General features: G+C 49.2%; 1 protein-coding gene across 8 annotated transcripts in view; it reads left to right on the top strand.

Annotated features, from left to right (window-relative positions):
- The window catches only part of LOC124125385 (E3 ubiquitin-protein ligase HECTD1-like), a 100827-nt gene that overhangs the window by 78583 nt on the left and 5280 nt on the right, over nt 1-16964 (top strand). For 7 of the 8 annotated variants that reach the window (XM_048388473.1, XM_048388476.1, XM_048388474.1 and 4 more), the window contains 13 exons: nt 814-964; nt 1386-1474; nt 5258-5388; nt 6806-6863; nt 7349-7514; nt 7754-7836; nt 8086-8213; nt 8585-8783; nt 9980-10117; nt 11358-11953; nt 12629-12707; nt 12837-12930; nt 14366-14516. In XM_048388473.1, the coding sequence (XP_048244430.1) occupies nt 814-964; nt 1386-1474; nt 5258-5388; nt 6806-6863; nt 7349-7514; nt 7754-7836; nt 8086-8213; nt 8585-8783; nt 9980-10117; nt 11358-11953; nt 12629-12707; nt 12837-12930; nt 14366-14516 (2063 nt within the window). Of the gene's footprint in view, nt 1-813; nt 965-1385; nt 1475-5257; nt 5389-6805; nt 6864-7348; nt 7515-7753; nt 7837-8085; nt 8214-8584; nt 8784-9979; nt 10118-11357; nt 11954-12628; nt 12708-12836; nt 12931-13402; nt 13455-14365; nt 14517-16964 lie in introns of those variants that run through there. The other variant, XM_048388478.1, reaches the window with a different exon arrangement.

The following is a 16964-nucleotide window of genomic DNA, read 5'->3' on the forward strand; positions in this document are numbered from 1 at the left end:
GATGTGGGTCACTGAGTCACACATGTGAGGTGTGTCACTGAGTCACACATGTGAGGTGTGTCACTGGGCTACACGTGTGAGGTGTGTCACTGGGCTACACGTGTGAGGTGTGTCATTGGGTCACACGTGTGAGGTGTGTAACTGGGTCACACGTGTGAGGTGTGTCACTGGGCCACATGTGAGGTGTGTCACTGGGCCACACGTGTGAGGTGTGTCCCTGAGTCACATGTGTGAGGTGTGTCACATGTGAGGTGTGTCACGGGGTCACACGTGTGAGGTGTGTCACATGTGAGGTGTCACTGGGTCACACGTGTGAGGTGTGTCACATGTGAGGTGTGTCAGTGGGTCACACGTGTGAGGTGTGTCACATGTGAGGTGTCACTGGGTCACACGTGTGAGGTGTGTCACATGTGAGGTGTCACTGGGTCACACGTGTGAGGTGTGTCACTGGGCCTCACGTGTGAGGTGTGTCAGTTGGGCCACACATGTGAGGTGTGTCAGTTGGGCCATACTTGTGAGGTGTGTCACTGGGTCACACATGTGAGGTGTGTCACTGGGTAACACGTGTGAGGTGTGTCACTGGGTTACACGTGTGAGGTGTGTCACTGAGTCACGTGTGAGGTGTGTCACTGGGCCACACGTGTGAGGTGTGTCACTAGGCCACACGTGTGAGGTGTCACTGAGTCACGTGTGAGGTGTGTCACTGGGTCACACGTGTGAGGTGTGTCACTGGGTTACACGTGTGAGGTGTGTCACTGGGTAACACGTGTGAGGTGTGTCACTGGGTAACACGTGTGAGGTGTGTTGTTTCAGGAGGAAGATGAGCTGGACACCCGTGATAGACGGACTTGGGATGATGAGTTTGTTCTCAAGCGTCAGTTCTCCGCTCTGATTCCGGCATTTGATCCCCGCCCAGGGCGGACCAACGTCAACCAAACTCAGGACTTTGAGATCCCTGCTCCAGGTGAGTTGCATCATGGGATACCCTGTGTTTCCGCTGAGTGCAGTCGCCCTCCAGCCCACAGTCCAGTATCAGGGGAAAACAGCACAGGCCCTCTTGTCCTCAATATCAGGGGTAGACTACAAAGGCCCTATAATCCTCAATATCAGGGGTAGACTACAAAGGCCCTATAGCCCTCAGTCAGTTACAATAGATAGACAACACAGACCCTGTATATAACACTGAGGTCTGTTGTTCTTGCTACAAGACTTTTCAGGCTATTCAACTTGCCAAGTAAATTATGCATCCGTATCAGGTCCATGCATGTCAGGTAATGATTTGACAATGACCTGTAATAGCATGGGACATGCTCTTGTATGTGCAGGTGTAGCTGATGATGTTGTTGTGCCTGCAGGTGTATCTGATGATGTTGTTGTGCCTGCAGGTGCTGCAGATAACGGAGCTGGGGAACAGAGGGAGATGGTGGCTCAGCCCCGACTAGTGCTGGCTCTCCGAGCGCCGTGTCTGCCTGGGGTAAGTGTGGAAAGGAGGACTGTAGGACTGTAGGACCTGTCACCTGGCACCGCTCATGTTACTCCCATGACGCGGCTGTTTGGTCCCTTAAACCTTTGTATTATAAACATTTCCTTCAGACTCTCACTTGTCTTCAGTTCTGCATGTCCTCCCAGTTCTATCTGCATCTCTGTCAAGCTGCTAGTGGTGTCCTCCCAGTTCTATCTGCATCTCTGTCAAGCTGCTAGTGGTGTCCTCCCAGTTCTATCTGCATCTCTGTCAAGCTGCTAGTGGTGTCCTCCCAGTTCTATCTCCATCTCTGTCAAGCTGCTAGTGGTGTCCTGAGTTCTATCAGCATCTCTGTTAAGCTGCTAGTCGTGTCCTGAGTTCTACTCCCATCCTTGTCAAGCTGCTAGTGGTGCCCTGAGTTCTATTCCCATCTCTGTCAAGCTGCTAATGGTGTCCTGAGTTCTATCCCCATCTCTGTCAAGCTGCCAGTCGTGTCCTGAGTTCTATTCCCATCTCTGTCAAGCTGCTAATGGTGTCCTGAGTTCTATCAGCATCTATGTCAAGCTGCAAGTGGTGTCCTGAGTTCTATCCCCATCTCTGCCAAGCTGCTAATGGTGTCCTGAATTCTGTCCCCATCTCTGCCAAGCTGCTAATGGTGTCCTGAATTCTGTCGGCATCTCTGTCAAGCTGCTAGTCGTGTCCTGATTTCTATCCCCATCTCTGTCAAGCTGCTAGTCGTGTCCTGAGTTCTATTCCCATCTCTGTCAAGCTGCTAGTCGTGTCCTGAGTTCTATTCCCATCTCTGTCAAGCTGCTTATGGTGTCCTGAGTTCTATCCCCATCTCTGTCAAGCTGCTTATGGTGTCCTGAGTTCTATCCCCATCTCTGTCAAGCTGCTAATGGTGTCCTGAGTTCTATCCCCATCTCTGTCAAGCTGCTTATGGTGTCCTGAGTTCTATCCCCATCTCTGTCAAGCTGCAAGTGGTGTCCTGAGTTCTATTCCCATCTCTGTCAAGCTGCTTATGGTGTCCTGAATTCTGTCGGCATCTCTGTCAAGCTGCTAGTTGTGTCCTGAGTTCTATCCCCATCTCTGCCAAGCTGCTAATGGTGTCCTGAATTCTGTCGGCATCTCTGTCAAGCTGCTAGTCGTGTCCTGAGTTCTATCCCCATCTCTGTCAAGCTGCTTATGGTGTCCTGAATTCTGTCGGCATCTCTGTCAAGCTGCTAGTCGTGTCCTGAGTTCTATCCCCATCTCTGTCAAGCTGCTTATGGTGTCCTGAGTTCTATCCCCATCTCTGTCAAGCTGTAAGTGGTGTCCTGAGTTCTACTCCCATCCTTGTCAAGCTGCTAGTTGTGTCCTGAGTTCTATTCCCATCTCTGTCAAGCTGTAAGTGGTGTCCTGAGTTCTACTCCCATCCTTGTCAAGCTGCTAGTTGTGTCCTGAGTTCTATTCCCATCTCTGTCAAGCTGTAAGTGGTGTCCTGAGTTTTACTCCCATCCTTGTCAAGCTGCTAGTTGTGTCCTGAGTTCTATTCCCATCTCTGTCAAGCTGTAAGTGGTGTCCTGAGTTCTACTCCCATCCTTGTCAAGCTGCTAGTTGTGTCCTGAGTTCTATTCCCATCTCTGTCAAGCTGTAAGTGGTGTCCTGAGTTCTACTCCCATCCTTGTCAAGCTGCTAGTTGTGTCCTGAGTTCTATCCCCATCTCTGTCAAGCTGTAAGTGGTGTCCTGAGTTCTACTCCCATCCTTGTCAAGCTGCTAGTTGGGTCCTGAGTTCTATTCCCATCTCTGTCAAGCTGCTAGTGCTGTCCTGATTTCTATCCCCATCTCTGTCAAGCTGCTAGTGCTGTCCTGAGTTCTAGTCCCATCCTTGTCAAGCTGCAAGTGGTGTCCTGAGTTCTATCCCCATCTCTGTCAAGCTCCGAGTGGTGTCCTGGGTTAACCCATGTTTTCAAGACATCGAACTTAAGGGTAAAGTTAAATGTCAACAGTTGTGGGAGAGATAATGATTATTCTACCATGAATGTGGAATTTACTCGATTCTGATTGGTCAATCAGAGGCTATTAAATCACAATAAACCCTCTCTGATTGAAACAGCTGGTTTGACAACCGCATCACTGCGGAAGCTAATATTGATAGAATAGTACTATTTTCAGTCACTGTTGGTAGGCATATTTAAATAATTATAGCTACAGTTACAGATTACAAAATGCACAGATGCGGTTACTACAATATTCAAAGGATGTGTGGCAATACATTTCATGCAGAAAACACGATAGAAATCTTCAAAGGGAATGTATTTACGTTTTGGAGACAACGGAGGGCTTGGAATTTTGGCGCTTTTCTATTTAGGACTGTGACGTCATATCTTTTGCATCACAATGAGCAATATGATGGTGACGTGTGATGTAGACCAAAAGCCTTGCAAAGCTTGCTTTGTTTTCTTTAGGGATGCCCACCTCATGGTAGCTAACCAAGTTGATGTGCTTCTATGCTTTCAGTGCCTGTCATATGTTCGAGTAAAGTATTACGGTGTAAACAAACTGCTTGAGTATATACAGCACCATATTTTGTTCGGTTATTCCGTAATTCAGATAGATAACCCACTCAAAACACTGGACTCAACCCATGCCGCTTCACTCAGTATATTTGCTAAGACCAAAGAGTTCAGTTTTATTTAGTCATGGTAGAATGGAGATAAACATACTGTGTTTTCAATGTAGAGCTAGGGTTACCTGTAGATTTAACCGCGCTAAATTTAACATTTGAAACCTCATGCTGCACTGTTTATCTCCTAATTATTGTAATCTTCAGTGATTTATTTAAGTTGGATATAGGAATGGGTGCCGTCCGTCCGTCCTTCCGTCCGTCACATTTCGTTTCCGGAGCAGATCTTGAAAACCGTACCATATTTCTTCACCAAACTTGGCACATAGATAGGTCTAGTGGTGAACTGGTGCCTTTTGATAGTTTGGGATTTTAAAAAAAAATCATTTTTCGAGTTTCCATGGCAACGACTTTGACTTTCCATGGCAACGACTTAGACCGAAAATGGCGGTAGTCCTCCTTTCCGGAGCAGATCTTGAAAACCGTACAATATTTCTTCACCAAACTTGGCACATAATGTCATCTCGCAGTATTGAATACATTTCCTTTCTTGTTGGTAAGTTCTGCATTGCTTTCGTGTATGTTCCTCCAAAAGTGTCATAGACACAGTTGTTGCATTCACTGACTAACTTCATGCAGAAACACAACTCATTACAAATACAACAGTGTAACTGCATCTTTAACCTACTCAACTGTATAAACACTGCCTCCTATCCTGTATATATTCTTGTCAGCCATACTCTGTACTTCACTTGCTTGATGACGGTGTTAGAACCTACACCGAAACCATCGATCCTAATTGTAATAAAGAAGTTGTTCGTCCATATGTCTCATCCTTACTCATTACAAATACAGTTACATATTCTATCATAAACTGCAGATGGCAAAACAACACCAGTAATAATTTTTTTTAGTGCTGCAATTAGGCCATTTACAAAAAGGCCCAGTGAACATAGTTTACAGGAGCAAATGCATTGCACACAACCGGACATGTCATATTGGCGGGGGATATGAGTATTTCTTGCTTGTTGTATCAATGTTGACGTTGGCTTCCTAAATGAATGTATCAATGTTGACGTTGGCTTCCTAAATGAATGTATCAATGTTGACGTTGGCTTCCTAAATGAATGTATCAATGTTGACGTTGGCTTCCTAAATGAATGTATCAATGTTGACGTTGGCTTCCCAGATGAATGACGAGGAGTTCCTGCTGGCGGATGCTGGATCGTGCGTCTTCAAGTACGTACAACACCTCCTGACACTCGGCTCCCACGCCGGACGCAACGAGCGGCTGAAGAGGATCTGGGAACCCACATACACGTACGTCACCACCCTGCATGATAGAAGCACATACACGTACGTCACCACCCTGCATGATAGAAGCACATACACGTACGTCACCACCCTGCATGATAGAAGCACATACACGTACGTCACCACCCTGCATGATAGAACCACATACACGTACGTCACCACACTGCATGATAGAAGCACATACACGTACGTCACCACCCTGCATGATAGAAGCACATACACGTACGTCACCACCCTGCATGATAGAAGCACATACACGTACGTCACCACACTGCATGATAGAAGCACATACACGTACGTCACCACACTGCATGATAGAAGCACATACACGTACGTCACCACCCTGCATGATAGAAGCACATACACGTACGTCACCACCCTGCAAGATAGAAGCACATACACGTACGTCACCACCCTGCATGATAGAAGCACATACACGTACGTCACCACCCTGCATGATAGAAGCACATACACGTACGTCACCACCCTGCAAGATAGAAGCACATACACGTACGTCACCACCCTGCATGATAGAAGCACATACACGTACGTCACCACCCTGCATGATAGAAGCACAAACACGTACGTCACCACACTGCATGATAGAAGCACATACACGTACGTCACCACACTGCATGATAGAAGCACAAACACGTACGTCACCACACTGCATGATAGAAGCACATACACGTACGTCACCACACTGCATGATAGAAGCACATACACGTACGTCACCACACTGCATGATAGAAGCACATACACGTACGTCACCACCCTGCATGATAGAAGCACATACACGTACGTCACCACCCTGCATGATAGAAGCACATACACGTACGTCACCACCCTGCATGATAGAAGCACATACACGTACGTCACCACCCTGCATGATAGAAGCACATACACGTACGTCACCACCCTGCATGATAGAAGCACATACACGTACGTCACCACCCTGCATGATAGAAGCACATACACGTACGTCACCACCCTGCATGATAGAAGCACATACACGTACGTCACCACACTGCATGATAGAAGCACATACACGTACGTCACCACACTGCATGATAGAAGCTTCTTACAGGGTTAGAACTGTCCCCAGCAACCTAGGCTTGGCGTAACTGGAGCATGTGCTGTGACTTGCTTAATACCATGTCAGTAGGCTCAGACAGCCTGGATTTATAACAGCTTGTCTGCAGACTTAGAGCTGTCAAATAGGTACATTATTGCTGAAGGTGGTGATTAACAACAAACAAACAACCCAAAGCATCTGTCAGGGTATACACCTAACTTTCTGCACAGCATGTGAGAAACTTGATTCCGTGCAGGGATTAGTACCATTGTAAATAGGGTGATCTGCATCATTGTAAACTGATTTGGTTCCTGCCCCCTCTGACCCTGCAACACTTTGTCCCTACAGGATCATCTACAAGGAGTTGAAGGAGGAGGAGGAGAAGGACTCGGACAAGGGCAGCAAGGTGAGCAGGTGCTGGTGTGTCCCTGTCTTGTTACATAGGCTACACATCCTGGAAAGTAACACCACCAACATGTCACACACAGACTGCTGATATCTTGCTGGGTTTTTGTCCGACCTACTTTGTACAATTTTTTAACTTATCCTGCATTACAACCTTAGTGCAAGTTAGACGTAGTAATGTAGGATACTGATTTTGCAGATACTGCCGATTTTACTAAATGTTTTTACTTATCGTGCATAACTACGTCTAAAGTGCATTAAGGTAGTAATGCAAGGTAAGTATTCAAATGTGAAAATATTTAGATTTTACTAATTTTTTCAACAAGGGCCTTTATTTGAGTCAGAAGATTTGATTATTATAAAAAAATGTTTTATTACATCCAACACAAAGTTATTAATGTGAAGAAACACTAAAAACAATTACTTGTTTGTTGTGCCCTGCTTTTTCCCACTCCTAACATGCAGGCCGGCCGGCCCTTGTTTCAGACGTCCTCCCCGGTGGACAAGTTCGGGGTTCTGCGGCAGAGTCTGCTTGACTGGGACCTGCCTCGCGCCGGCGACATCACCAGCTGCACCGTCGACCACGTCCTCAACCTGCTGCAGCGGATGTTTGCCATCACCATGGAGCAGGCCACGCCCAGTAAGAGGAATGGTAAGTCCACGTAGTCTGTATCACCATGGAGCAGGCCACGCCCAGTAAGAGGAATGGTAAGTCCACGTAGTCTGTATCACCATGGAGTGGGCCACGCCCAGTAAGAGGAATGGTAAGTCCACGTAGTCTGTATCACCATGGAGCCAGCCACGCCCATGAAACAGAATCCGATGTTGTATCTGACATATATGTTGGAAACAGAATGGTGTATATACTGAGTGTTACTTTTGTTCTCACAGACAACAGCGAGGTTCAGTTAAACATTCCAGCTGATGAGTTCATCAGCAAGAAGATCACTAACAAGGTTGTGCAACAAATTCAGGTGAGTGTTGGTATCTTTTAAATCCCCAGAAGTCAAGTGTAATGATTAAATTGCATAGATCAATGATCATGATGTCGATCAATGGATTGTCTGGTCCAGACTCGATTATTTACAGACTGCCGTCATTTAGCTGGAATATTGCTAAATGTGGCATTAAACTAGAAACAAACAAACAAACAAAATTTGATAGATTACAAGTAAAGTGTCTGTGTGACCACCCAGCATTCAGCTGCATTTGTCTGTGTACAGGATCCCCTGGTGCTAGCAAGTCATGCGTTGCCGGAGTGGTGTGAGCATCTCACACGCTGGTGCCCCATGCTGTTCCCCTTCGAGACGCGGCAGCTGTACTTCACCTGTACAGCATTCGGCACCTCCAGGTAACTTCACTTAGTGTGTTCAGTAGATCTCCACTACACATAGTTCAAGAAGGGTTCATGTGTGGAGAGACTAGGCTGTGTCTGGCACTCATCCTGCTCATCATCTGCTCCAGCGTTTACTCAGTAAGTTCATGATGTCCACGTGACCCAGGGGGCTGAGATAGAACACATCCTCAGCACCCAATGCTGTCATTAGAGCTGACTCAGGTGGAGGGGGTCAGACTCCATGACTTGGCTGCTTCCACGTCATCAGGCCCTGATCTTTTCTTATGTTCTAAGTCACTGGTTGAGATGTAATTATTGACAGATCAGCACGATGACGCCGTAATAAAACTGACTCACCTACTCCTTGTCAACTTGTTGTTTTCCAGAGCCATCGTGTGGCTGCAGAACAAGCGTGACGCCAGTATAGAGCGGAACCGTGGCCCTCTGCCCCGCCGAGACGACGGCCATGAGTTCCGTGTGGGGAGGTTGAAGCATGAGAGGATCAAGGTTCCGCGTGGGGCGCAGCTCCTGGAGTGGGCGATGCAGGTCATGAAACACCACGGCCAGAGGAAGGCCGTGCTCGAGGTAGGAAAACACCACTCCATACATTCATCTACTGTGTAAGGATCCCAGACAATCAATGACTAAACGATAAATCACTTTCAATTTTTTAATCTGGCTCTCAATCGCTGAAGCAACACATAAGAACACTTCTTTTGGTAGAACAGGTCTCCATTTGCTGGTTTAACAGCATACACGACACGACACGACACGACACGACACGACACGACACGACATGGGGTGGTCTGGCTCAGTTATCTGGTTCATGACATGCGATTGTTTCGGCGTAGACCACTGCTCATACTTTCACTTATGGGTTTACATGCTCCGGCGATTCAGACTGTGGAATGTAACAATTCCCTCACTGGTTGACATGCTCCGGTGACCGGCTCTCACTGGTTCATATGCTCCGGTGACTGGCTCTCACTGGTTGATATACTCCGGTAAAAGATGGTACTTGTTGTAACCCTCTCTGGTGCTCGGCATTAAGGGACTAAAACAAGGACTGGTCGGCTCTGAGTCAGTATACTGTGTCTGAATGGGGTATTCATGTTAAGTGTGGCATGGTATCTCGGTGACCTAGCACTATAAATTGGCATCAGTCCGGATGAGTACAGCCAGCCACACACACACACGTGTGCAATAAGTGCAATAATCCCAATTTCACCTCACCTCACTGGTTGACATGCTCCTGTGATCGGCTCTCACTGGCTGACATGCTCCGGTGACCGGCTCTCACTGGCTGACATGCTCCGGTGACCGGCTCTCACTGGCTGACATGCTCCGGTGACCGGCTGACATGCTCCGGTGACCGGCTCTCACTGGCTGACTTGCTCCGGTGACCGGCTCTCACTGGCTGACATGTTCCGGTGACCGGCTCTCACTGGTTGACATGCTCCGGTGATCGGCTCTCACTGGCTGACATGCTCCGGTGATCGGCTCTCACTGGCTGACATGCTCCGGTGACCGGCTCTCACTGGCTGACATGCTCCGGTGACCGGCTCTCACTGGCTGACATGCTCTCACCATTGAATGCTGCAACCCTGCCGGCTGTCTTGTGTACATAGCCTTTGATGACGAGCACCTTGTCTTTGATTGCCATGACCACACATAGCCGGTCTTGCCTTTTAGGACACCCTGATGTGTTAGATTTCTGTCTTGTGTTACTATGTTTGCATTATGGAGCAGGACAGATCTGAGGATGACACTGACTGTTTCAGATTGAGTTTGAGGGAGAAGAAGGCACTGGTCTTGGACCGACGCTAGAGTTCTATGCTCTAGTTGCCGCGGAGATGCAGAGGAAGTCCCTGGGCCTGTGGCTGAGTGATGATGATATCGTGGATACTTCAGAACGAGAGGTAGGACTCGCTCATCTGGGTTATCTTGATGATGATATTGTGGATACTTCAGAACGAGAGGTAGGACTCGCTCATCTGGGTTATCTTGATGATGATATTGTGGATACTTCAGAACGAGAGGTAGGACTCGCTCATCTGGGTTATCTTGATGATGATATTGTGGATACTTCAGAACGAGAGGTAGGACTCCCTCATCTGGGTTGTCTTGATGATGATATCGTGGATACTTCAGTACGATTGGTAGGACTCCCTCACCTGGGTTGTCTTGATGATGATATTGTTGATACTTCAGAATGAGAGGTAGGACTCCCTCATCTGGGTTGGTTGTCTTGATGATGATATTGTGGATACTTCAGAATGAGAGATAGGACTCCCTCATCTGGGTTGTCTTGATGATGACATTGTGGATACTTCAGAACGAGAGATAGGACTCCCTCATCTGGGTTGTCTTGATGATGATATTGTGGATACTTCAGAACGAGAGGTAGGACTCCCTCATCTGGGTTGTTTTGATGATGATATTGTGGATACTTCAGAACGAGAGGTAGGACTCCCTCATCTGGGTTGTCTTGATGATGATATTGTGGATACTTCAGAACGAGAGATAGGACTCCCTCATCTGGGTTGTCTTGATGATGATATTGTGGATACTTCAGAACGAGAGATAGGACTCCCTCATCTGGGTTGTCTTGATGATGATATTGTGGATACTTCAGAACGAGAGGTAGGACTCCCTCATCTGGGTTGTCTTGATGATGATATTGTGGATACTTCAGAACGAGAGGTAGGACTCCCTCATCTGGGTTGTCTTGATGATGATATTGTGGATACTTCAGAATGAGAAGTAGGACTCCCTCATCTGGATTGTTGTCTGAAAGTTGGGTTAACGTGTGGGGGCATTTCTCTGTCTCATCACATTCCATCAATAAGAAATCTCTATAAGAACTATGGAAAAGATACAGTCTCCATTGACTGACTGTTTCATTGGATTCATAAATGTGTGACATGTTGTAGCCTCCCCGATAATAATGCTGGCAGGTGTTTTGATTTACTGCTAAATTAGAAAATGTCATCATTGCATCCCAGTTATTTTACACTGAACATATATGTACAGTGAAATAATCTTATGGATAAAACAATGACTAATGAGGTTCCTGTTCTCTGAAGCTGATTTGTGACATTGCTGGTTTGGGGTTTAGATTCATGTTGTTAAATCTCGTAATATTTCTTCTCCTGTCAGGTTGATATTGGTCATGGCGTACGTCCTCCTGGGTATTACGTGCAGAGAATCGGGGGACTGTTCCCTGCGGCACTGCCTCAAGACAGTGCAGACATGGATCGAGTGGAGAGAATCTTCTTCTTCCTGGGCACCCTCCTAGCCAAGTGTCTGCAGGACAACCGCCTCATCGACCTGCCCCTTTCCCGCCCCTTCCTCAAGCTGATGTGTATGGGTGAGGTGGGCCACAACATTGCCCAGCAGTACCACGACCTCTCCCAGAAGGGCTACGGCAATATGCTGGAGTCCTGGCACAGCGAGAGCAGCGACATGATCACCAGCATCGAGGAGATCGAGAAGGAGATGAAGATGGACCAGCCCAAGTCTCGCCACAATCTCCTCACGCCCTGGTTTGCTGGCATCCTGACGGAGGAGGACTTCGAGATCGTCAACCCACACAGGGCGGCCTTCCTGAGGCAGCTGCGTGACCTGTCGGCCAAGAAGCAGAGGATCCTGAAAGACAAGTCGCTGTCGGAGGACCAGAAGAACATCCTCTTGGAGGAACTGGCCCTGCCGAACCCCGCCGACCCTTGCATGGCAGTCAGACTGGAGGATCTAGGGTAGGTGGATCACTGGGGTCGGTGGGCCGAGGGCTGGTGGGTCTGATATAGGTGGATCCCAAGAGTAAGTGGACCACAAGAGTAGGCTGGTGGGTCTGATATAGGTGGATCCCAAGAGTAAGTGGACCACGAGAGTAGGCTGGTGGGTCTGATATAGGTGGATCCCAAGAGTAAGTGGACCACGAGAGTAGTGGATCCCAAGAGTAAGTGGACCACGAGAGTAGGCTGGTGGGTCTGATATAGGTGGATCCCAAGAGTAAGTGGACCACAAGAGTAGGCTGGTGGGTCTGATATAGGTGGATCCCAAGAGTAAGTGGACCACGAGAGTAGGCTGGTGGGTCTGATATAGGTGGATCCCAAGAGTAAGTGGACCACAAGAGTAGGCTGGTGGGTCTGATATAGGTGGATCCCAAGAGTAAGTGGACCACAAGAGTAGGTTGGTGCGGCTGATTTTGGTGGATCCCAAGAGTAAGTGGACCACAAGAGTAGGTTGGTGCGGCTGATTTTGGTGGATCCCAAGAGTAAGTGGACCACAAGAGAAGGCTGGGTGGTCTAGGTGGTGAATCTGTGATGGTAGATGGGATGTTTGGTGAAGATAGCGGTGAATCAGTCAGTCGTTTTGTTTCTAAATTGAGTCTCACCTTCAGTCAACCACAATCTTCATGTCTGTTGCAGCTTGACCTTCCAGTTCAACCCGTCCTCTAAAGTCTATGGCTACACCTCGTACGATCTCAAGCACAATGGAGAAAATGAGGTAAGTTTGTTATGCGTACACAGAATAGCTCCTGACTCCACAGCAATAGTTTGAGAAGAAACAGTTGGCATTCAGATGATGTGCATCATATGTTGACTTGTGACGTCTGAACTTGCACTCTTCCCACAGGACGTGTCACTGGACAACATTGAGGAGTATATCGAGCTGGTCACAGACTTCTGCTTCAACAACGGCATCAGGAGGCAGATGGATGCATTCAGAGGTAGGGCCATTGATAGGGAACAGTCATCTCTCACACAAGTCAAGTGATGCTTTCATCACATTTCTTCATATATAAGTGGGTGGACTAGACATTTCTATGCTGCAATTTGCAGTACAGAGTTGCGTCCCCTGGCATGCCAGCAGCCAAAGGTTGTGGGTTTGACTCACGGTTCAACTCATGCTTTCTTGTGATTGGGATTCTAGGTTTGTCAGCGCCATGCCTGCGCTTGTGTCTTTCACCAAAGTGGTAAATGTCAAAGACCTGCATCAGTTCAGGCTATCCTCCCCACATAAGCTGATTCCCCATTACTGACGCACTGTAGGAAGCAGTATACCAAACTCACTCACTCACTCATTAACTGAATCTGGAGATAGGGAAGGAGTATTATTCTAGACTGCAAGCAGGCTGTGTGAGGTCTGCTCAGAGAAGCCTTGTGAAAGCCCCACTGTGTGTGTGTGTGTGTGTGTTTCAGCTGGGTTTAACCTGGTGTTCCCCATGTAGAAGCCTTTGTGACAGCCCCACTGTGTGTGTGTTTCAGCTGGGTTTAACCTGGTGTTCCCCATGTAGAAGCTGTGTGACAGCCCCACTGTGTGTGTGTTTCAGCTGGGTTTAACCTGGTGTTCCCCATGTAGAAGCCGTGTGACAGCCCCACTGTGTGTGTGTGTTTCAGCTGGGTTTAACCGGGTGTTCCCCATGTAGAAGCCGTGTGACAGCCCTACTGTGTGTGTGTTTCAGCTGGGTTTAACCGGGTGTTCCCCATGTAGAAGCCGTGTGACAGCCCTACTGTGTGTGTGTTTCAGCTGGGTTTAACCTGGTGTTCCCCATGTAGAAGCCGTGTGACAGCCCTACTGTGTGTGTGTTTCAGCTGGGTTTAACCGGGTGTTCCCCATGTAGAAGCCGTGTGACAGCCCCACTGTGTGTGTGTTTCAGCTGGGTTTAACCTGGTGTTTCCCATGTAGAAGCTGTCTGACAGCCCCACTGTGTGTGTGTTTCAGCTGGGTTTAACCTGGTGTTTCCCATGTAGAAGCCGTGTGACAGCCCCACTGTGTGTGTGTGTTTCAGCTGGGTTTAACCGGGTGTTCCCCATGTAGAAGCCGTGTGACAGCCCCGCTGCGTGTGTGTTTCAGCTGGGTTTAACCGGGTTTAACCGGGTTTAACCGGGTGTTCCCCATGAAGAAGCTGTCTGACAGCCCCACTGTGTGTGTGTGTGTTTCAGCTGGGTTTAACCTGGTGTTCCCCATGTAGAAGCCGTGTGACAGCCCTACTGTGTGTGTGTTTCAGCTGGGTTTAACCGGGTTTAACCGGGTTTAACCGGGTGTTCCCCATGAAGAAGCTGTCTGACAGCCCCACTGTGTGTGTGTGTGTTTCAGCTGGGTTTAACCTGGTGTTCCCCATGTAGAAGCCGTGTGACAGCCCCACTGTGTGTGTGTTTCAGCTGGGTTTAACCTGGTGTTCCCCATGGAGAAGCTGCACTCCTTCAGCCCCACGGAGCTCGGAAGTCTGCTGTGTGGCGACCAGGCCCCCTGCTGGACCAGGGAGGACATCATCACATACACAGAGCCCAAGCTGGGCTACACCCGGGAGAGGTGAGTCATATACACCGAGCCCAAGCTGGGCTACACCCGGGAGAGGTGAGTCATATACACCCGGTAGTCACATACACCCGGGAGAGGTGAGTCATATACACGCGGTAGTCACATACACCCGGGAGAGGTGAGTCTCTTACACCCGGGAGTCACATACACCTGGGAGAGGTGAGTCACATACACAGAGCCCAAGCTGGGCTACACCCGGGAGAGGTGAGTCATATACACGCGGTAGTCACATACACCCGGGAGAGGTGAGTCTCATACACCCGGGAGTCACATACACCTGGGAGAGGTTAGTCTCATACACCCGGGAGTCACATACACCCGGGAGAGGTGAGTCTCATACACCTGGGAGAGGTGAGTCACATATTCCGAGCCCAAGCTGGACTACACCCGGGAAAGGTGAGTCTCATACACCCGGGAGTCACATACACCCGGGAGAGGTGAGTCTCATACACCCGGGAGTCAAATACACCCGGGAGAGGTGAGTCTCATACACCCGAGAGTCACATACACCCGGGAGAGGTGAGTCTCATACACCTTGGAGAGGTGAGTCACATACACCGAGCCCAAGCTGGACTACACCCGGGAAAGGTGAGTCTCATACACCCGGGAGTCACATACACCCGGGAGAGGTGAGTCTCATACACCCGGGAGTCACATACACCCGGGAGAGGTGAGTCTCATACACCTGGGAGAGGTGAGTCACATACACCGAGCCCAAGCTGGACTAAACCCGGGAAAGGTGAGTCTCATACACCCGGGAGTCACATACACCCGGGAGAGGTGAGTCACATACACCCGGGAGTCACATACCCCCGGGAGAGGTGAGTCACATACCCCCGGGAGAGGTGAGTCACATACACCCGGGAGTCACAGACACCCGGAAGAGGTGAGTCACATACACCCGGGAGAGGTGAGTCTCATACACCCGGGAGTCACATACACCCGGGAGAGGTGAGTCTCATATACCCGGGAGTCACATACACCCGGGAGAGGTGAGTCTCATACACCTTGGAGAGGTGAGTCACATACACCGAGCCCAAGCTGGACTACACCCGGGAAAGGTGAGTCTCATACACCCGGGAGTCACATACACCCGGGAGAGGTGAGTCTCATACACCCGGGAGTCAAATACACCCGGGAGAGGTGAGTCTCATACACCCGAGAGTCACATACACCCGGGAGAGGTGAGTCTCATACACCTTGGAGAGGTGAGTCACATACACAGAGCCCAAGCTGGACTACACCCGGGAAAGGTGAGTCTCATACACCCGGGAGAGGTGAGTCTCATACACCCGGGAGTCACATACACCCGGGAGAGGTGAGTCTCATACACCTGGGAGAGGTGAGTCACATACACCGAGCCCAAGCTGGACTACACCTGGGAAAGGTGAGTCTCATACACCCGGGAGTCACATACACCTGGGAGAGGTGAGTCACATACACCCGGGAGTCACATACCCCCGGGAGAGGTGAGTCACATACCCCCGGGAGAGGTGAGTCACATACACCCGAGAGTCACAGACACCCGGGAGAGGTGAGTCACATACACCCGGGAGAGGTGAGTCTCATACACCCGGGAGTCACATACACCCGGGAGAGGTGAGTCTCATACACCCGGGAGTCACATACACCCGGGAGAGGTGAGTCTCATACACCTTGGAGAGGTGAGTCACATACACCGAGCCCAAGCTGGACTACACCCGGGAAAGGTGAGTCTCATACACCCGGGAGTCACATACACCCGGGAGAGGTGAGTCTCATACACCCGGGAGTCACATACACCCGGGAGAGGTGAGTCTCATACACCTGGGAGAGGTGAGTCACATACACCGAGCCCAAGCTGGACTACACCCGGGAAAGGTGAGTCTCATACACCCGGGAGTCACATACACCCGGGAGAGGTGAGTCACATACACCCGGGAGTCACATACACCCGGGAGAGGTGAGTCACATACACCCGGGAGTCACAGACACCCGGGAGAGGTGAGTCACATACACCGAGCCCAAGCTTGGCTACACACGGGAGAGGTGAATCACATCTACCTGGGTAAATGAATCTTTTGGTTTAATAGATTTTCCAGCTCCAAAACACTTGGCTTGATGACAGTAAAAGATTTCAAATGACATTTCTCTCTCATGCTCTCCCATCCTCTCCTATGCTCTCCCATCCTCTTCTATGCTCTCCTATCCTGCTGTATGCTCTTCCATCCTCTCCTATGCTCTCCCATCCTCTTCTATGCTCTCCCATCCTCTTCTATGCTCTCCCATCCTCTTCTATGCTCTCCCATCCTCTCCTATGCTCTTCAATCCTCTCCTATGCTCTCCCATCCTCTTCTATGCTCTCCGATCTTCTTCTTTGCTCACACATGTTCTCCTATGCTCTCCCATGTTCTCCTATGCTCTCACATGTTCTCCTATGCTCTCACATGTTCTCCTATG

This window comes from Haliotis rufescens, unplaced genomic scaffold (genome assembly GCF_023055435.1).
Source record: "Haliotis rufescens isolate VD_foot unplaced genomic scaffold, xgHalRufe1.0.p SCAF_72, whole genome shotgun sequence".
NCBI lineage: Eukaryota > Metazoa > Mollusca > Gastropoda > Lepetellida > Haliotidae > Haliotis > Haliotis rufescens.